Source organism: Equus asinus, chromosome 5 (assembly GCF_041296235.1).
Source record: "Equus asinus isolate D_3611 breed Donkey chromosome 5, EquAss-T2T_v2, whole genome shotgun sequence".
NCBI lineage: Eukaryota > Metazoa > Chordata > Mammalia > Perissodactyla > Equidae > Equus > Equus asinus.
This window is the reverse complement of record NC_091794.1, coordinates 85,168,064-85,189,748: the sequence shown is the minus strand read 5'-3', so window position 1 is coordinate 85,189,748 and position 21,685 is coordinate 85,168,064. Positions and strand designations below refer to the sequence as shown.

General features: G+C 45.8%; 1 protein-coding gene across 1 annotated transcript in view; it reads right to left on the bottom strand.

Annotated features, from left to right (window-relative positions):
• The window catches only part of GNL2 (G protein nucleolar 2), a 23,069-nt gene extending 1,384 nt beyond the window's left edge, over positions 1–21,685 (bottom strand). The window contains exons 1-14 of the mRNA XM_014840158.3: positions 21,459–21,685; positions 19,699–19,783; positions 18,406–18,500; positions 16,473–16,612; positions 13,467–13,651; positions 11,387–11,453; positions 10,350–10,508; positions 9,712–9,825; positions 6,343–6,471; positions 5,509–5,613; positions 4,565–4,723; positions 4,245–4,358; positions 491–951; positions 86–168 (exon numbers count right to left, since the gene is read on the bottom strand). Of these exons, the coding sequence (XP_014695644.2) occupies positions 86–168; positions 491–951; positions 4,245–4,358; positions 4,565–4,723; positions 5,509–5,613; positions 6,343–6,471; positions 9,712–9,825; positions 10,350–10,508; positions 11,387–11,453; positions 13,467–13,651; positions 16,473–16,612; positions 18,406–18,500; positions 19,699–19,783; positions 21,459–21,522 (1,960 nt within the window). The 5' untranslated portion in view covers positions 21,523–21,685. The remainder of the gene's footprint in view (positions 1–85; positions 169–490; positions 952–4,244; positions 4,359–4,564; positions 4,724–5,508; positions 5,614–6,342; positions 6,472–9,711; positions 9,826–10,349; positions 10,509–11,386; positions 11,454–13,466; positions 13,652–16,472; positions 16,613–18,405; positions 18,501–19,698; positions 19,784–21,458) is intronic.

The following is a 21,685-nucleotide window of genomic DNA, read 5'->3' as shown; positions in this document are numbered from 1 at the left end:
AGAGAGAAGCTGGAAATTAACGTCAGATGTCCCAAAGTTCTGAAGATACAATCACATCTAAATGACTGAAATAATTTAACTTTACCTCTATCTTCTACATCTTCTTCAGCTGTTCTCCTTTGTTCTTCAGTTTTTGCAAACACCTTTTCAGTGAGTCCCTTAGATATTCTGAAACAGAAAAGTCACGTAACGAAGCTGGCCCACAGTCCCTGCCTGCCCACGTGCCGTGCCGCGTGGACACCGAGGCGCCTCGCAGGTTGCAGAAACCCCATCCTCCTCACGCAGCCTTCGCCACTGGGAGGGCCCCATCCAGCAGTCTTTGCAGCTCCTGGGCCTTCGGGAAAGGCTGTAGCTCCATGTTAAAAATTTACAGACCACTTTTTGAAAATGGCAATAACTCCCTGAATAAAAGTGCTGCTCCCACACTCGTGGCAAGTTCCTGGGAAAGCAATGAGCAAACCGCAATTCGTGAGAAGATGAGCGCACTTACCGAACTGCTGAAAACTTCTTAGCCTTTGCCTTGTTTAAAAACTTCTGATATTTAGCGATCTTTTCATCCAGGGCTTTAATGACCGCCTTGGTGTCATTTCCAGCATGCTCCTCCTGGGACTCTGAGTAAGACTCCTCCTCCTCGTCTCCTTGGAGCTCCTCCTCCTTCTGCTCCTCCTCCTCCGCTGTGGAAACGCTCTCGAGCTCCTCCTCGATGTCTGACATCTCCAAAGGAACCAGGTCATCCCCAGAAAACTGAGGCACGACATTGATTTTGCCAAAGTTCTGCCGGACCCGTGCTAGGATCTGCTGCATTTCTGAGTTGGCGTCACAGGGACCCTTCTCTTCCTTTTCCTTCTCGGTGACAGACTGTGACTCTTCACCTCCAGTGTCTGTGATTTCCTCTTCTGGGTTGTTCTGGGTTGTTTCTGTGGCAACTTGCACAGATGAGGAGGATGGAAGCTGTTCAAGCCAAAAAGGGGTGGGGTGGGGGAGAGAAATGGAATTAGAAAATGAAAACTGAATTTCTGAACTTACACCTTGCTCTCACATGAGGCAGTCCTATCCTCAGCACTAAGGGAAGTGCTGAAAACACCCAAATTCGCATTACGTCATTAATCTACGTAAACCAAGGTGCCTTAAATCCAGAACCCAGTATTCAAGGAGCAAAGAAATTTATTTGCAGTTCCAAAGGATGCACCAACCACGAGAGGATTTAATCATTAAAAGCAATCAACTATTTACTGTAGAGACATGGGATTCCCTCCACCTTCTCCGAGGACTGTAGGAAGGGGGCTGTTGGGATAAGCACATACAGAATCAGCACACATCCAGGGGCAGCGCGGCGGCATAGCAGTTAAGTTCACGCACACAGCTTCAGTGGCCCGGGGTCCGTGGGTTTGGATCCCTGGCACAGACCTACACACTGCTCATCAAACCATGGTGTGGCAGTGCCCCACATACAAAATAGAGGAAGACTGGCACAGATGTTGGCTCAGCAACAAGCCTCCTCAAGCAAAAAGAGGAAGATTGGTAACTGATGTTAGCTCAGGGCCAAGCTTCCTCATAAAACAAGCAAACAAAAAAACCCAAAATCAGCACACAGCCACACGAGAACGAAGCCAAGTGGAACGAGGGACTGAAGCAGGACCAGTGTAGAAAGTGTCCGAGTACTAAGGAGAGGGATGGAGCAGGCATCCCGAAGGAAGAGCATAACGTAAGAGGAGGGGAACCTCGTGAGCAGAGTTCAGAAGCAGCACTGAGTTCGGGAGCACCAAAATGACTGGCCTGTTTTAGGTGACGCTGCAGAGAGTGTGTGCCTGGCTTTATACTGGTGCTTCACATACGTAGTATCATTTTATCCTTGCAACTGAGACTCACAGAACTTAAGTGATTTTCCAAAGGCAAGAGTGGCTAAGCGAGGTGCTAAAAAATCAGGAATCCAGAAAATTCAGGCAATTGTACACAAAATTTGTATGTACGTTTTTAGACACTTTTCTAGTAAGGGAAATAGTTCAGCTTCTGGATTCTCAAGGGGGGTTCTGCCACCACCAGAAAGAGAAAAGGAAAAGAGAAGAACCACAGAGCTGGGGGAGGTAATTATCTAAACATAACGACCAGATGAGGAGGAGGAGTTAAGGATCACGCCACCGTTTCCACACAGGGTACCAAGAGAGCTGGGATGGACGTCCTCAGATCCAGCTGCTTGCTAACTCAAATCGTCCAGCAGCTTCCCACCACGTCACCCTCCCCTTGCCCGGCAGGGTGTAGCCCCATGACCTGTTTCGTACTATGGACACACCGCCCGTGCTCCCGCCCCAGGTGCTTGGCGGGGGCGGGGGGGGGGGGTGCACTGTTCCCTTTTCTGGGAGCGGTCTCCTCTCCAGACATTCGCTCGGCTCCTGCTTCACGTCATTCAAGTCTCTTCTGAGATGCCACTTCCTCAGAGGCTGCCCCTGACCAGCCCACACACAGAAACGCTCCTGTCTCCCACCAAGCCCCTCCCCTGCTTTAGCGTCCTCACCGCGATCAATTCTTCCTGACGTTCTATGTTCACGTTTACTGTCTGTCTCCCTACAGTATAGTAAAAGTATGTATTTGGTCTCTGACCCCAGTTTCTGGCACAAGAGCTCCTAACACCCCTGGAATTTCCTAAGGAAAGAGAAGGGTCTCTTTTGTTATTCATAATAAGCCCCTTCCCACCACACCAGTTTATGCTAATGAGACAACTCCTGGTGGGGCCTTCAGAGGGGGGCTGGTCACCAGAAAGCCCAAGCACTTGCTTAGAGGACCAGAGACTGAGTGTAATCACCAACGGCCAATGATGTCATCCATCACGCCCGTGTAATATGAAACCTCCAGAGACCCCTAGAGGATGGGGTCTGGGGAGCTTCTGGGTTGGTGACCACACTGACGTGCTGGGAGGGTGGTGTGCCCAGAGAGGGCAGGGAAACTCCCGCCCCATGCCTCTCTTCCACTTGGCTGTTCCTGAGTCATATCCTTCATAATAAACGGTGATCGTAAGCAAAGCACTTCGCTGAGTTCTAGCAGATTATCAAACCTGGGAACCCCTGAACTTGCAGTCAGTGGGGCAGAAGTGTGAGCAGCCTGGGAACGCCACCTGAAGCTGGCATCTGAAGTGGGAGTGGTCTGGTGGGGCTCAGCCCTTGACCTGTGGGGTCTGCGCTAACTCTGGGAGTTTGTGTCAGGATGGAATTGAATTACTGGACACACAGTTGGTGTCAGAGAATTGCAAAATTGGTATTGAAAACCAAAACATATCTGATATGAGAAAACCCACACACTCCTCCATTGGCACATATATACACATATATATATAAAAATGCAAGAGGGCAGGACCTCCAGTACCCAGAAGAGCGCCTGGCACATGGGAGAGACTCAATACATTTTTGCTGAATGAATTAATCAATGAATGAACAATTTAACATACAAAGGTGGGAGTGGAATTGCTTTGTTTGCTTTTTGGTGGTTTTAGGGGGGAGAAAGTTGATTAGCATCAGTTTCAGGTATGTTGCTTTTGAAATACTGGAGAAAATCTTCAACTGGAAATTTCTAGCTGACAACTGAAACTCTGGGAATAGAGCTCAGGTGAGAGCAAACCAGAGCTATACAGACCCAAAAGATGATCATGGAAGTGATCCTTAAAGCCATCTCTTTAAGAAACTTGGCTGGGCTCTGAAAAAGACCCCAGAAATAGAAAAACAAAGTGCTCCAATTGGAGCCCCAGGCAGGTGCAGGGGGAGGGGATCGGAACAGGAGGACAGCATCTCAGTCCAGCCTGGGGCCCCAGTCGAGGACTTCTTCCCCTGAGCATCAGGTACCACTCTCCTTCCCACCTGATCACGTGCTTCTGGGGGGCAAGGGCTAGGATATTTATTCTCATATTCCCTGTGCCTGGCACACAGCTGGGTCTAATAAGTGTTTGCTAAGCAAAAGCATTTTGCCAATGCCTCTGCTCCTCAAGCAGGAGGAAGACTCAAGTACTGGAAGAACTCTTACATTTAGTGAGCCCCTTTTTGCAAGGCCCTAACGACTGGTATTTCAACTTGGCTTTCTATCATACATCTACTTCCTGGTCTCCAAATGCTACCTCCCAATAAGGTCACAGCAATGGCACTCTGGAACTGGGGACACTGCAGCCGAGACAGTTACCCCAAAGAAAAAAGACGCTCCATAAAGGGAGACAATTAGAAAGGTCAGTAACCATGCTTACTGGTGGGTCCACCTGTTCTTACCTGGGGGGCTGCAGGCGGCTCTGCATTGGGCGGCTTGACAAAGAAAGGAATCCGGCCCCTCTGCCAGTCGTTGAGAACCATCTTACCCACAGTCTGCAAGTCGGGCTCTCCACCCTGCAATGTCACAGAAAGACTCCCAGTTAAATTCAGAGAACCAGACCACCTCCCAGTTTGGAGGTATTTCAGCCGTCCCTGTTGTTCACCACCATCTACTCGCCAAGTTTATAGTGCCCACACAACGCATACATAACAAGGTCCACACTCTGTGCGCACACACCTGCGGCATGCCCCAGGCTAGATGCTCAAGAACCCCGGCTCACCTTTAGTAACTTCCCCGTCCGGAAGGCCAGTTTCTCCAGAAAGTCCTCAGCATTCTCCCAAGCATCAATCTTGTATGTCTTGCTGATGTATTCTGGCTTCGCTCTTTCAAGGACAGCACCAATGTGGTCTTCAGGACTCTTAATTTTTTCAACTTGAACCTAGGTGTTAATAGGAAATCTCCTGCTTACAAATTTCATTACGGAAGCAGTGAAGTTCCCAGTGTTCTTCGTTAACAATATTTGAAAATAGATTTCCAAGCCACAAACCAAGTGGAGCCTGGCAGGAGCCCGTCTCCAAGGCGACTAGACATGGTCAGCTGAAAGGAGCACCAGTGAAGGCCAAGCACAGCCGTGGGGCCCAGAACTCAGCTCTAATCCCAGCTCACCACAAACTGACTGTGTGGCTTCTGTAAGCAGCCGGAAGTTGGAATGTTTCATGCTACTCGCTTGCAGAAATGGTTAAAAGCCTGCCAACCCCAGGACACAAGGAGAACGTGGGCTAGTTAAGAAAGGAGAGGAGGAGCACACACGGGATGCACAGCCAGCAGCACTGGCCAAGGTTCAGTGGAACCATTGAAAGTCTTCGGTCGTATTCAGAAACAAGTGAGGAAATGACTGTGTTCCAAAACGACTCAACCCAGAAACCCACGAAGATGAATTGTCACTAAACATACACAAGCCCTGCTTCCCTCTGGATCCTGAAACTACAAACTCTTTTGTGGGATGACACTGAGCAGATACGCCCATGGTTCCACTAACTCCTCAAACAGGCTTAAGTGGAATGGAGAGGCCGCCCTGCACAGCATCATGTTCCTGAAGCTTGGTGAGACAGGCTGACCCCAAACTGCCTTCCAGATGAGTAAAACGCAAAGGTATCCAGTGTTTCCCACAGAACGCTTCCCCTAAAAGGCAAACAAAGAGCCCAGCAGGATGAGAACACTCACAACGCCCTTTAGCACAATGTCCGTCTCCGAGTCCTCAGAAGGGTAAACCACGCCGGGGCAGTCGATGAGGAATATCCGACGCATCAAGGTAATATACTGCCAGACCTGAAGACAGAAAAAGCCTGAAACTCTCCCAGGTCAAACATCAAGAGTCTAATTTCCCAAACCCCTGATGCTCGTGAGCCAGAAAGCGGGGGAATCGAAGAGAAGCAACCTGCTACCTAAGGAACTCAGGAAGCCCCTGCTCCCCCTGCGCCATGCATGAGGCATGTGCACTAAGTATCAACTATAGTTTCCAGCAGCGAAGAGTCTAAAAATAATGCAGAGGCAAGATCTCCATCCAGTATTGTGCAATAAGACCCAGCAAATCTTTCCCTGATTTTTAAAAGTATTCTTGGAAGATTGATACTGTTTGGCCTCCCTGCTTTTCTGCAGAATCATGCTGGCCTCCCCAAACATCCTGTGTTCCAGGGTATGACCCCCAACTGTCAGAATCTACCCTAACATTGAGCTTGCTTTCTTAACCCAGGCATCAAATATTCCTGGGTTAGTTTTGTTTATCAAAGGAAAAGGTTGGAGTCACAATTTAAGACAGACTTAAGTATGAATGGCACTTATCAAATCATGCCAACGCCACACAGTGGCATACAAAGTACTCGTAGTCTTATCAAAAGAGAAAGAAACAACGCTGGTTTATTCCAAACTATTATATGGAGACTACACTCCCAATGGTGGTCTGCATTCAAGAGAAGCAGACAGAAATCTCCACATCTGAAACAATCACCTTCCATGGAAATACGTAGAAGTAAGTAAGATCCCTCGAGCCAGACGTACCTTCGTTTCACCTGCAATGGGGGCCACATTGCAAACTTTCTTGGAGCGCAACGTGTTTATCACAGAGCTCTTGCCGACGTTTGGGTAGCCAATGAAGCCGACGCTGATCTGCTTCTTGTCAGTGTGCAACTGTTCACACAGAAGGATACACAACACACACGCACTCGTGAATATCTCTCCGGACAAACAGGCTGTGTGACTTTGAGAAGATAAAGAACACAATGCAAAGCTGCTGCTACGACTTGATTTAAAGCCCACACACACCACCCACACAGTCTGCATGGGGTGGATACATATACTTAATAAACCAGGGCTGAGTCATTTCCTCAGTCATCCACGTGAAATTATTCTCGAATGTTTTCAGGTTAAAAGTATGTAGGTCGAGAAACAAAGGAAGAAACAGCTTGTTAGTCATCAGTTTAGGAGAACATCATCCACTGATAAATGTCTTCACGGAAGACAACCCTGGCCGATGCAACAACTGGCAATCCCATGCCCCACTCCTCTGCTTCTCTGCACAAGACAGTCTGCATTTTCACTGCCAAAAATAAACAACAAAAGAAAAAAAGCAACCTCAAAAGTCACACCACTGGGTGCAAGTCTCAAGGAGGCAGAGCTCTGGAAGAGTCTAGAATGGATGGGGACATCTGATTAGAGATGGTGGACTGAACATCCATGCCCACCCACTCGCTCCGGGAACCTCACTAGAATTAACAAATGTCAACCCATAGAACCAAATACATAAAACCAAAGGAGAAGCTAGAGACGAGACAATAAAAACCAACATGTGATGTTAACAAAATACTAGCAGCTACAAGGTAGTATCGACCTTGGCCCACCACAAATTATGAAACCTAAGTGGCTGCAAAGGTAGAAAACCTAAAAGTCCAGCAAAAACACTGCCAATGAATCACAAAAGGCCTCCAGAGTGGGCAGGACAGATGCCTCTAGGGGCGGGACTGAAATCCAGGAGACTGGTGGAAGGTGTGTACGAAGTCACACACTCTGTCCCCTCCTCCACTCAGCATGGGCACCAACTCCTCCACCCCAGAGCCTTAGGAGGCAGTGATTTTTTTGAAACCCTAAATGTCTGAAAATATCTTCAATTTGCAGACCTGAAATGGACCCTAGATCTAGAGATAACGGGAGTTAAAGGCAAGTGTTCCCAGAGCGATTAATTGAAATCTAAATATTGAATGGTGAGACCCCCCCCCCCCCCCCCCCCCCGCCCCAGGCCCTTATGCCCACTGCAGTCCCAGAACCCTGGCAGCCCTGAGCTGGAGACTGGAAGACTCTTTCCTGGGGAAATTCACAGGCCCAATAGTAAAGACCTACACACACTGCCATCTAGGGTGGCCTCCAAAAAAACACTGGGCTTCTGTCCACTCACCCTACAGAGAACTCTGCCAGTCAACAAGCCCACCCTCAACATAAAACTTCTACTGGCTTTTTTTTAAAGGACCCCCTCTTAAATATGAACGGAGAGCCAAGAATAACCAGACATTTGAAGTGTGCCTCTAGCCGAAAAGACAGGAAAACACAAAGAAACTGAGAGGAAACAGAGTCAATGTAGGGAGAGAGGAAATTTCAGAATACCATTATCATCATCACATTCTCAGAGAACCAGAAGACGTTCCATCTGTGAAACAAGAGAGGCTGTGAAAGGGGGCAGGACAACTCAGAGTTACACAAGAGCTCTCGGGATTTAAAAATTAAAAGTGAGAGGCAAAATAAATTTTGCAGCAGAGCAGCTAGATGATGAAGTCAAGGAAACTGTCCAGAAAATAGACCAAAATGTCTGAAACACACTGAAATAAAGAAAAGATAGGAAAATTCAAGAATTAAAAAAGGAGATAAAACCAAATTCCTGAACGAGAACAGAGATGATGGGAGGGAGAATTTCCAAAAAATAGGACAGAATCAGACTGAAAGTCCCACACAATGCCTCGCTCACTGAACAATAAAAGACCCATCTTAAAGCACATCGCAGTGAAATTTTAGAAGAGGAATTCTTTAAGGGATCCCAGCCACAAAGGATTAGGAGTCAGAATGGCCTCAGATTTCTCAGCAGCAGTATTACAAGACAGAAGACGACGCAGCGAGGACTTTGACATTCTGAGGAGGACGGTATGAAGGTAGAACAAAGATATTCCCAGGATGCAAGATGCAGGATGCAAGTCTCAAAAGACGTTCCTTCTAAGCACTCCTTCTCAGCTTTTGGAAAATATGTTCCATCACAAGGAAGGAGTAAAGAAAAAAAGGGACCCAATGAACAAAGGGATCCAACACAGGAAACAGCTGAGGAAATTCTTGAGATGACGATGAACGGAAACCCCAGGAAGAAGAGTCTGCAGCCAGCAGGGGAGCAGCCAGGCCCGGCTGGAAGGGAGGTCCCCGGATGGTGTGAAAGTTCCCACTCTACCAGAAGATTTGGTGATACGTTAGTGACAAATAAAATAGAGCTAATCAACATCAGAGAGAACAGAAGATTCTACTAGAAAGGAATCATACTCATAGCATTGTGTGGATTAGCTGTGGCTGGTATTTTAGTCATAATAACGTAAACAGTGAATGAGTAACAATTTAGCCAAATGCAGTATAACACCATGGCAAGAACAGAGGGAGGGTAGCGTTCGTGGAGGGAGGATGGCTGTAGGAAACCTCATCCTCATTTTCCATGGTAGGACCTTGATAAATATCTAAAACTGATGGGGAAAAATCAACAAACAGAATCACGTGCATATATTAAAAATATGGAGGAAGTAACAGAAGTAAGTTACCAGTTGGAAGTGTTCACTTCTGGGAAGTGGAAAGGGCGGGCAGAGGACATGTATCTTTTGTTAGAAGCCAGGGAGAATTAATCAAAATACACAAATACAAAGTTGCAGGTACAGAACAGGAAGCTTTGAGAACATCTGCCAGGGCGATCTGGTTGCAGGTCTTCCCCGAAGAACTGACATCTTACCTGGGATCTGAAGCTGGAGTCTGGCAGGGCGCCTTCCAGGCAGAGGGGACAGAAACCGCACAGGCCCCGAGGGTGGAGGAAGCCTGGCAGGCCTGGAAAGCCCAGGGTGGGGAACACGGGGAAAGGGGTCCATCCTCAAGCAGAGGTTGGACCATCACATGCCCGGGATATGGCAGAAAGGGAAGCAACATCGGTTAGGGATGGGGGCAATGGTTGAGCTAAAAATATTTCAGAATCGCTCGAGATCCTGAGGTTTCGTGAGTTTCTACATCTCTAGCACACACATTTCTCATTACCAAGATGTGGGAAGCGAGGCTAGTAACTTTCTGACACCCTGGCAAGAGAAATTCTTACACAAACCCACAGCTACACAACCCCGGGAGACAGAGATCAGGACTTAGCACCTTTCCAAACTGCCGGAGAAGCTGAATAAATGCTCCTTTGCCAAAGGGGTTAGTGAGACTCGCGTGGAAAGCCAGGGTTGGATACTCCTGGGAGAGGACGGCAACCCAGCGTTTCTGCAGGGAGAAAAGAAAAGATGCCGGTCAACTGCACCTTGTTTACTTCCAGTACGGGGAACAATCAGAGCGTGAATCACAGGATTGTGCTTCAAATACCCAGCTGTCTAAGGAAAAGGTTAAGCGTAATTCTCTGAAGTGTTTCTTTCAAGTATGATAGTTAATGCTTTGTCTCACAAAACAATAACCCCCAAAAGACTTCATTGCTACTAAATGCAATTAATGCAACATAATATGAAACAGGCCAGTGGCTGTGGCCTGTCTCCCTCCGAACGGCACACATCACTCATCTTGTGGGTCCTGCAGGGGTCCCCTCACCAACCATCAGAGGATAAACGGTACCTCTGGCCACAGTCAGTGAAGCACACTTTTGTTTTCCATGAGAACACGTCTATGACTACAATCTCAAGAGTGCAACACTCTAATGACGCCCCGAATCCTTGAAGCCACGATTTATGGAGAACTCAAAGCCCACACGAGCTGTGTGGCCTTGTGGTCTGCTTTGGATAAGCAGCTATACTTACTGTTGCCCAGGTTGGAACAAGGTCACATTTGTTAAGGACAAAAATGAGGTGTTTCCAGGGTTTTTCCTTTTTCAAGTAAGTCTCGATGTGAGGGGAACGGGTCCCCATTGGATCTCTAGCATCAAGAACCTGTACCACGACGTCTGATGAGTCTATCACCTGCAAATTCAAAGAGGCAGGAAGGTTTGCTACAACTGCAAGATGAAAGGGGTGGCACTTAAGGGAGGCTAGGAAATACAGTAACAACGGAGACAGCTTCAAAGCAGTCTTATGAGGAGGGCAGGCTGTAGCCAATCCCAACGCCCAGGGAGCAGAACTCAAAGTTTTTCCATCCTGTGGGTATCTGAAACTTGTCAAATTTCAAATAGGAAACTAGCTTAGACGAAATCCATCTTATTTCATAACTACTCCACGTTATTTAGCAGAATCATGTACTTCTCAGACTTCTAAAAGTTTCTACTCTTATAGGTTTTGCATATTTTACAAAGTTTACTTTCCTATTATGTCACTGTTTATGTGACTAGGCTTGAAGGTCTTTGCCACTGAGAATACTACTAGTGTGTGAAGCTGAACCTGACCCAGCTGAAGAGCACTGGACCAGGACTCAGGAAGCACAAGGACTCCTCCCCTAGCCCGCTGCGTGTGCTGGGTAAGCACAACCTTTCCAGACATGTGTTCTCCTCTATAAAATGAAAGGCCTGGACTCAAACTTCCCACGGAGCTCTAACCATGTATGATCAATCTAAACAGGAATGCCATTTTAGCAGGTAATCCAAACAAACACTGACAGAGAATAAATGAACGTACACATGGGAGCTGTGACTATTATATGAGCAATTACAAAATGTAGTTATCCGCGACAATGGTAGGACGTGCGTGACTACATCGACCCCACTTCTTTGTGGGGGAAAGAGATGGAACGGGCAGCAGAGTGTGACTTTGTCTGACAGAGCTTCAACACATCAGAATCCACGTTCTCACTATAAGATGGCGAAAATCAAAGGAACCACTCAACGAGAGAGCATTCAAAGGCTTACCTTGTAGAGCTCACCCCATATTCTTCTGGATTGTCCCTTTTTATAGATCTCTTCCTGGGCTTCATTTCTAAAAAGAAAGCACCCAAAGTGAGCAAGTGAAGCACTAGGAAGATTAAAAGGATGTTTTAGGGAAAAATCAACCCCATACTAAAGGAAAATACTATCAAAACTAGTTGCGGATGGACCAAAAAACAAACAATTTAAAAAGTGACTGTATCCAAATGTCCATTGACAGATGAAGGGAACAAAGTGTGGTGTACACATTATTCAGCAACGAAAAGGACTAAAGTACTGATATACCCCACAACAGGGACAACCTTGAAGACATTATGTAAGAGAACAAGCCAGACACAGAAGGACAAATACTGTATGACAGCACTTACAGGAAGTACTGCTCCTAAGAGGAGTCAAACTCACGAGGGGCAGAGAGTAGAACGTGGTTGCCAGGGGTTGGCTGGGGCGGGCGAGGAGTTGGTGTTTAACGGGTACAGAGTTTCAGTTTGGAATGATGTGAAAATATTCTAGAGGTGGGTAGTGGTGATGGTTGCATAACCAGGTGAAGGTACTTGATGCCGCTTAATTGTGTGATTAAAAATGATTAAGATGGTAAATTTTATGTTACGTCTATTTTACCACAATAAAAAAATTATTAAAAAAAAAGCAACTGTAATCAGGCGATATGTCACAGAGAATTACAAAAAGGAACCGGCAGGACCTGAACCATAAGCTACATTCCATAGTTCCTGTGTAAAGAGAAATTTTTCTGAAAAGCTTGAGAATTTGTTTATTTACAAGCCTCAATGACATTTACCCAATGTCTTTGAAACAAAAATAGTTTCGCCTTTTGGAAGAGGAAAAAATTTAAATCAGTAGAATACAAAGCCAGCTAGAAAGTCCAAATAATTCCACAAATAAATGAACTTGCTGCCTTTCCGCTCGGCCTCAAATGGCCTGACGTTCTGTCTGGGACGCCCAGGGCCTGAGACAGGCTGACGACAGCACCGCGGTGGCACCGTAGCGGTCAACAGACAACGCCTCTTTGCCAAGGAAGCATTTAAGGGACACTAGGGGGAGACGGGGGGCCCTCCAGTACTGCCTGGGGTAAACTAAACTGGTAAACCCTTCTGGAGGGTAATGGGGCAGCTGCCTATCAAAAAGCACGCATACCCTCTGACACTTGACTTCCCCCACAGGAATTAGTCTTTGGACATTAAGGATGAGAAACATTCAGCCACAATGATGTTTTACTCCAGCGCTGTGTATCATAGGGAAAAACTATAAAGAGGCTGAATAGCCAACAGTGGGACTGGCCACTACAAAATACTACTCTGACATTAAACATCACATCGTTGTTAACTACTGACGTGGAAATCTACTCTTGATAGTTTAGGAAAATATATTAAAAGGCAAGTTAAAATACAGTCTTAACACATTATATTTGGAAATAAAAATCGAGTATAAGAACGATCTAGAAGAATATATCTATCAGGGACTGATTCTCAACCTTCTTTTGGGTATGGACCCTTATGAGAATATGATGAAAGTTATGGATCCTTTTTCTTCTCCGCAAAACAAAATAAAAACCTCATCACCTTTATGCAGGTACGTAAATTTTCCAGATATTATCTTCAGAGGCTCACAGAGACCTCACAGCCAGCCATGAACTCCCCAGCGGTCCAGAGACTTCCGGTTAAGGAAGCCCTGATAGTCATCAAGATATTCACAATGCTTAACATAGGTAGTGGGATGAAGAGGTCTTGTTTTCTTTTTCTTGCATTTCCAATTTAACTTTTCCAATTATATTTTCTAATTTGTGTACGATAGAATACACCACTATTACGAAGAAGAAAATGTTCTTTCTTTCTATTTTGGGGACAAAGAAAGAGACCTATAGTAAACAAACCACCTTAAATTATTTTCAGTCTGGTCCCAGTTTCACTAATCTTGCTACTCTAAGGGAAGAGGGTAACTCTCCATCTATGAGTTAGATCCCCGAGCTTCTGAGGTAAAATAAGCACAAAGAAAAGGTTTTCTGGCAGAGGCGCAAATGACGGAACCTGCACGAACTTCAAAACCGTACCTCACACCGGTGTCTTCGGTCACCAAGTCACGGTCCTTGCCTTGGTCATAGCTCTCAGTGGACATTTCCGCATTTTCTAGCAGAGACTGCATATCGCTCGCAAATAAATTTGGTCGCTTCCTCTGTGACTTGGGGCCAAATGTAGCTTCAAAGCTTTCCGTATCAAGAATGTGAACTTTTGAGTTCTACAGAGAAAAGAGAGGAATTACAGGGAAGACTAAGGACGGCACTGAGAGCGAGCAAAGCTTCATAACTACCCGAGGAAGGCTTTCTGCTTTCATTTCTCCAGAGCTCAGACCGTACCAAAGTCTACAACACGGATGCAGCTGGGTTTCAAATCAGAGACGCTGACGTACATAGCAAAAGCACTTGTTCTCTGACTCGGACGTTCTGTAAGCTTCCTTGGAGAAATGCGAAAGCAATCCAAAGAGTCAAAGTAAATATGAACAGTTGTGTTAAGACTTGCCAAAAACTCTGCTTTATTTCATTTATCATAAACTTTAGTCAAATGTAATTCAGCCTCCACTGATGAAAACTGACTTATCTTTTCTGACCATTTTTTTTGAGCTTTCAAACAAGTGCATAAAATTCGCCAGATTCACAGATTTTTGTCAAGGCCTCATGCTCAAATTTGTGTTTTTTTTTAAACCAACTGTAAATGCCAACTTTTTCTTGGAAGTTAATTTCTTTCATGGCTAAAAGGAATTGCTTGTTTTGTAAGATGCATTTTAGTTTCAGATAACATTCTCCCTAATTTAGGTAACATTTTTATTAAATGCACATGGAAAGTCTTCAGATGAAAAACATCGAGCAAAAGTCCAAAATAATAGCTTAGATGTGATAAAAGGAACCTGATACTAACGAGAACTTGACGTGCCTGTAAAGGAGTTATGGGCACAGGAATTTCTGAAGCCGGATCAAAGCCCAAGTCTGAGCGAGGATCTATCACGTAACGGAATGTTAAGAGCGGCAGAGAAGCGCCTCAAAGAGGAGCAGCCTCTGGCCCTCAGTACAGCTCCTCTGTGAGCACCAGCTACTAAACACGGACGCAGCAATCCCCATGGCTTCAGAACGTTAACAGATCCCCCGTCCAACTCCCAAAGATCCTTAAGGCAGTATCATTTTCTCAGATTCTCTAACCCACCTTAGTTTAGTTTTACTCACTACCCTCCAACAGGGGTCACATTTTACATGGGAACTAGGTTCTCCAGTGTCACTGGGAAAATTATGATCAAACTGATCCTTAAAGGGGCTGGCCTCGTGGCCGGGTGGTTAAAGTTTCACACACTTCGCCTCGGCAGCCCAGGGTTCGCGAGTTCGAATCCCAGGTGCAGACCTATTCTGCTTGTCAGCCACACCGTGGAGGCATCCCACACACAAAGTAGAGGAAAACTGGCACAGATGTTAGCTCAGGGCAAATCTTCCTCACCAAAAAAAAAAGAAAGATCCTTAAAAATCTGTTAAATAACCTATGAAGTACAGTATACATGGATTTGTGTATGTAAACCAATACATTAGTAAATAAAATGTGGTAATACGCAGTATATAATAAAGTGCACAGAGAGAATAAGTTACAGTATCTTTACTGTATTGCTACAGTAGTAGAGAATTATACTGTAGTATATTACATACTAATTACACAACACATAGAGCGGAATGTAATCAATTAAAAGCCTATCTGAGTTGACTCCACTGTGCAGCAATCTCAGAACGAGATTTTACAACAAGGCGTAGAGACGGCAGTAAATTCAAACAGGTGAGGTTTTTCAAGTCCTAAGCAGAAACTCCTCAGCTACTCCGAGTACCCATCTGCCCTGAAATACAAGCCGAGGCTGGCGCTGCAGACCCTTCTCCCCGCCCATCAGACGGTGAGGCACTGAATTTTAGAAGCACTGAACAACTGGAATGGGCATTAAATCCATAATAGAACCTCTCTGTTCTTCTCATAAACAGGATTCAATCATTTGTTAAAAGATGGCTTTAGGGAGAACAGAAAAAGAGCACAAGGGAAATGAGCGACTTGTCTGTGGTTCATGAATTATACTCATGTGTTTCCCTGAAAGAAAACAGTCATTCCACTAATAGGCGCCATTCTTCTCGTCCTTCATAGAACAAAGCATAATTGACAAAACCTGAGGCAATAACAGGCCTTGGTTTTTATTTTGTTCTGCAAGTAAACACTTCTCTTTGAACTGTTTAACCCATGGATGCATGTCGATGTTTTCTTCCCCTCCTTATACTGGAACCGGAGGTTATGTCCCAGCTACATTTCTGGGAATTATTATTCAACGCAAGTAAAAACGTGCAGGCAAAATCAGGCCATTTCTTGGGTTCTGTGTGAAATATTCCACTCGAGGCTGACTCAGTCCTTACTGGACTTCCAACCTGAGCCATTAACAGCGAATCTGACCAGCCGCCTTTCCTTCAGCTGAAAACAATCCCCAAGGATCTCATAGAGGCTGAAAGCACACAGCACCAAAGGTCTCCCTCCTACCACCCAATCCTAATTCTACATTTCCCCAAAATTTGATGGAATCACCACTTAAACAAGTTTGCCTACCAAAAACAATGTTAGTAGCAGCTACGCTCTCCGGAGCTCTCATAGGTGGCGTGCTATGCATTCACTGCACGCCAGGTGCCACACAGACGTCTCATCTCCACCCAATCACCCAAGGAGGGGGTTGTCTTGACTTCACAGTCACAGAAGTGAAAAGGTCAGGGAGAAACCTAACTAAGGCCACAGGAAGAGGCAGAGCAAAGACTAAGAGTCAGGTCTCCCTCCAAAGCCTGGGCTCTGATCCACCAGGCTCCCCCGCGTCCCCAACAGAACCCAGTCCAGACTAAAGGTGGGACCCAAACAACGGGGAGAGAGAAGTCTCAGAAAGCTCATCGGGATGTCATTACAGCCACCGTTCCCTACCGAAAACCAAAAGACAAATATCTCAGAGAGGGATCTGACAGAGTTTGCCAAAGAAATCCCAGGGCCAGGGGTGTCCTCCACCTTACATGAGGCCGGATCCGATCATGCAGAAGAGACATGGGTAACTTGCTCTGCTTCATGACAACTTTGTATGGATCCTTCAAAACTGCATCCATTTCCTCTTGAAATTTTTGTAATGATGACTGCTTAATCACGCGTGTGTTTCCTGTTTTACAAAAGAATGTTCCCATTTAATAACCAACTCTTTTTTGCTTCTGTATCCATTTTCCCAATGAAACAGCAAAAGGCAAGACTTTAAATTACCAAACACCTGATACATCCATCCCATGTAGCCATCTCCAAACTTAAAAGAGGAAAAAAAAACAAAAACAAAAAAACTGCCTCTCCTGCACTCATCCGCTCTGAGCTAATCCATCAGCCCAGACACACAAAGGGTTTCGATAGCTGTCCAAGCCCAATTTCCTGACTGGATGAAACTGAAAAATAAACATCACCGAAGAGAACTGAGATCTGACAAATGTCCTACCTCCTGACAGATCTGGCAAAGAAAACTGGGAGCCAATCACAGCTGATCGGTTAGCAAAACAGAGAATCCTGAAGCACAGAACCCCAGGGTCACAGTTACTGTTTTTAGGGCTATGAGGGGTTGAAGGGAATATTAAATTAACCGATAAACGCATGCAAGGGAACAAATTAAAGCTATGTAACACTACCTGGAGAACACCTTGTAAGTGAGAGATCCTGAAGAACACAGTCAACTAAACAGCAACTTGAGCACAAATGCAAAACTCAGGATGACAATGACTACAGCCATGGTGATGGTGATAGCAGTTAATGCTTATATGGTACTCACCATTAGCTAGGCATTATTTAAGCACTTTACATGGAGATATTCATTTAATTACCACAACAGGCCTATCAGATAGGCACTATTTGTGTGTGTGTGTGTGTTTGAGGAAGATTCGCCCTGAGCTAACATCTGTGCCAGTCTTCCTCTATTTTGTATGTGGGTCTCAGCCACAGCATGGCTGATGAGTGGTGTAGGTCCATGTCTGTGATATGAACTCGCAAACCCAGGCCGCAGAAGCAGAGCATGCGGAACTTAACCACTAGGCCACAGGGCTGGGCCCAAGATAGGTACTATTTTTATCTTCATTTTAGAGGTGAGGAAACGGATGAACAGACTTAACTTGCTTGTGGTCACAGAAATGGCAGAACAAAGATTCAAACCCAGGAGGTCTGAATCTAGTCACAGTACCTAGCCACCATGCTAAATGCCTCTCTAAGGCGTTTTCTTTGACACTTTTCTGTGTTGCAGCTTCCTAGGGGGTATCCCATCAAAAGATGTAAGAGAGATTCAAAGGCAGTTGCCATCTGCCCCCAAGCACAGAGATCAAACACCAGGCACGCACTGGGGTCTGCCCGTCTGATGAGCCCGCACAACTAGCGGTGGCCAAGGGAAAGGCTGGAAGTCCAGACTGAAATGAAGGGGGAGTTTCCAAAGGAAGAGCCCTGACCCCCTGTGACTCTGGAGACAGTCCATCACTCCTGGGAAGGACCAATGAGAAAACCTTCACTGTCACTCAATTCAAATACAACTCCATTCAGAAAAAGTGTTTCAGAGGAACTTCAGGGAAATGCTAAGGCACAAGCTAAGGGCACAAACACACCTGCAGGGCACCTCTCAAACAGTGGTCTCTCCAGGCAACCAGAAATTAAGAGAGGACAGTTGGAAGGTCTGCGAATGCTAGTCATTAAGGATGCCTATCGGTTTAAGAGGTTAATGATGATGAGCTCTTTTAAAAAGAGCTTATTTACGAAATCCACTACTTTTCTCAGCCCTTTTTCAACCACGGGTACTTATCTCATCCCTTCCTCATAGAATCCTTGACAGTTCCACTCACTCAAAAACCCCTGCCCTTTAGACACCCGAACGTTCTAGCCTTTTCCACACAGCACACATTCTGTAGAGGAAAAGGAGTAGAGGACAATACTCACCAAACCATTTAATGTTTGGCTCCACTCTCGCCACTGTGCCAGAAGCCACTGTTGACTGATACTGCAGAGGCTTAATCACTTTACCACGACTGTTCCTAAATGGAGGAAATAACGGATCTGGGTTGATGACAGAAGAAAGGCAACAACTGCAAAGTCTGGTTTACAGAATACCCTTTCCATCAAAAGGACTTTTTTTTTCCTTTTAAATGATCATGAAATACAGATTTCAGTAAACAAAAAGTACTTCTACATTTGAAACAGATTGCCCAAAAGCCATTTAACCTCTTGCAACAGCACACGTAATGATTTCTGCTGGATGAGTAACAAATAACACTGATGTTCAAAAATGTGTTTACTGTTCGCTTGCTTTAAAAAAAAAAAAATCACATACTTGAGTTTTTTGGGTAACTATTTGAAGGCTGGTCTAAATGAATTTTAAGTAGAGGGTGAGTAAGGCTGGAACTCAAAACTCTAAACCAAACTGCAGGGTAGGTGACTACGGCACATTAAGTTCATCGACATTCGTGTTTTAGACACATCTTTTAGAACGGATGGAGAATCTAATTACCAAACAAATTAAGGGCAGCCAGCAAAATGCCACGCTCAGCAAGTCCCTGTGGCAGAGGCTGCCTCAGCAGAACTCAGAGTGGGGTTGAGTTTCCAAGTGCCCCAATGTTATGATCTAAAGTCCGGCATTCAAAAACAAGTTTTCCGGCTGCTTTCAGGACTACAGTCCTACATGTTTTGTTAAAGAAAACCAGATTTCGGGGCTGGCCCTGTAGCTGAGTGGTTAAGTTCACGCGCTCCACTTCGGGGGCCCAGGGTTTTGCCGGTTCGAATCCTGGGTGCGGACATGGCACCGCTCATCAGGCCATGTTGAGGTGGCATCCCACATGCCACAACTAGAAGGACCCACAACTAGAAATATACAACTATGTACTGGGGGGCTTTGGGGAGAAAAAGGAACAATAAAATCTTAAAAAAAAAAAGAAAACCAGATTTCTATCTGACGGATACTTGAGATTTAATATGTCGCTGGTGGAGGCTGAGGCTGTGAGGAACAAGACCTCTAACTGTTGCACTGGGACACAAGCACGATTTCACCACCCACTACTCATGTCTTTAACCAAAAATTCACAATTTATCATAACAACCCCTATATAAAATGATACTTGAAAATACAGCACTCCTTTGTGGGGAAAGCAGGAGCGGGAATATCAAAAATTTAACAGGTCTCAGCTACAAGTCAAGGGCATGAAGGAAGAAGAGAGGGTGCCAGTGCCCAGGGCTCACCTGCGCTCCTTCTGTCTGTACATATTCAGGCGCCGGATCGTGGCCCGCTCCCTCATGTTTTGGCCTCCTGCTCCCTGTACTCGATCTAGGAAACACAGACACAGACCGCACATCATTTGATAACCAACAAATCTAAGTATGGTCATTGCTTCAAACGCATCAACTCAAAGTAGGCGAGCTGCCGCCTCAGTGCAAAATCTCTACTTCCTCCAACAAAACTATTACTACTAGAAGCTACATGGTATGACAAAGCTGATCTAACCTTTGATTCTCAACAGGACTGTGTTTGATAATGATAAGAACTAATATTTTTGAGCTCTAATTATGGCAATGTGCTATCCACATTATAGGTATCGTCTCATGTAAGCCATACAATAATCCTATCAAAAGGGATACATTATCCCCATTCTGCAGGCTAAGAAACTGAGGCACAGTGGCCAGACATCTTGCCCTAAGTCACAAATGGCAGAGCCAGAATGCTAACAAAAGCATTCGATCACCACCTGTGCTCTTAACCACAAAGACATCTACCTCTGGGTCTCACTTTAACAAATTCTGAGGGCCTGCTACATGCAGGGCACCACAGAAAATACAATTTTGGTACCTAAGTGTTTCTGATGTACCAGTTTCTTAATTTCCGAATGTTTGACTTTAGTTTAGTCAATAACAAGACAGGCAGTAATTCTGGCCTTACATCTCAGAGAGAAAGAGAAGGACAAATAAATGCAGTAAAACTAGCCTAGGTTCTCCTTTGGGGATCCCTTCAAATCACCTGTCTACTCTTAAAGTGATGCAGCAGAAAACAGGCTGAAATCACAGGACCAGCGGCTCTACTCGCACTAACTGTGCCACCTGTGACAAGCCACTTCCCCTATTTTGGCTCAGTCTCTTCACCTATAACATCATGATCTCTAAGGAGCTTTTCAGGTCTAACATTCTAAGATTCCAGTCTACACAAATCAAATAGTTTATCAGCAATCCAGGGTAAACATTCAACGTGAATTAAAGTCACAAAAAACTTAAACCATATTTAAAAACAAAATTTTATTAACTAAACCCGAATGGAAGGGACTCCCCCAAAGCCTATCTTGTTCCTCCTGTAGGTGGAACCCCGACAAAACTCATAAACATCTCCAAAAACATCTTTATTGAAATGATCGTGTTTATTTATCTGTAGGGTTTTCTATACACTTGAACTGAAGGGATGACTCCAAGAGCCAAACTTACAATCCCTTTCTCACTTAAACAGTCAAAGCTAAGGTGGGAGCAAGTGTGGTCAAGTGTAGAAGGCCAGGTGGGTCGGCCTACACCACTTTTAATCTGACTTTAATTTACTTCTAGCAATCCTTGAGCTGGAGAGCTGGAATCACACAAGACTGAAATATATTGGGGGAGGGGCTTCGACACGACCCACACAAGAACATAAGAAGAGGTCAAGTTTAACTGCCCCTTCCAGCTCAGAGCTTCCCAGTCTCTGCATCTCACAAGCGAAGACGCCCCATGCCGGCCAGGCCTGAGTGTTCACTCTCCCCGACTTTAGACCCGGTGCCTGGCACCCGGCCCTGACTGGCGAGCAACATGTCAGCACTCCTTAGTGCCCCGAATGAAGCAACCATCTTCTCCCTTCTCATCCCCAATAGCCACTCTGAGGTCACTCCAAGCAATGCCACCCGGGTGTCCCTCCTCCCCCTGGGTCTCCCCGGAGCCCTCCCCCCAAGCTTTCTCGAAGCTCCACCCTCCGCGAGCCCCGCCGCCTGTACCGGGGTTTGTGCTGGCCTTAGACGGGTTGATGGTGCTCCGTCCTTTGTAGTTGGGCTTCACCATCTTGCCGACGCGACGGGGACCGGAGCTCTAGGTCCGGCCTACGTAAAGGGAAAGAGCTCGTAACGCCCCAGGCCCGGCCGAGGGGACCCGCTCGAACCACACCGGACCACGTGTGCAGAGCTACGTCACTTCCGCTCGCGCCCCAGCCTTCCCCTGCGCGACT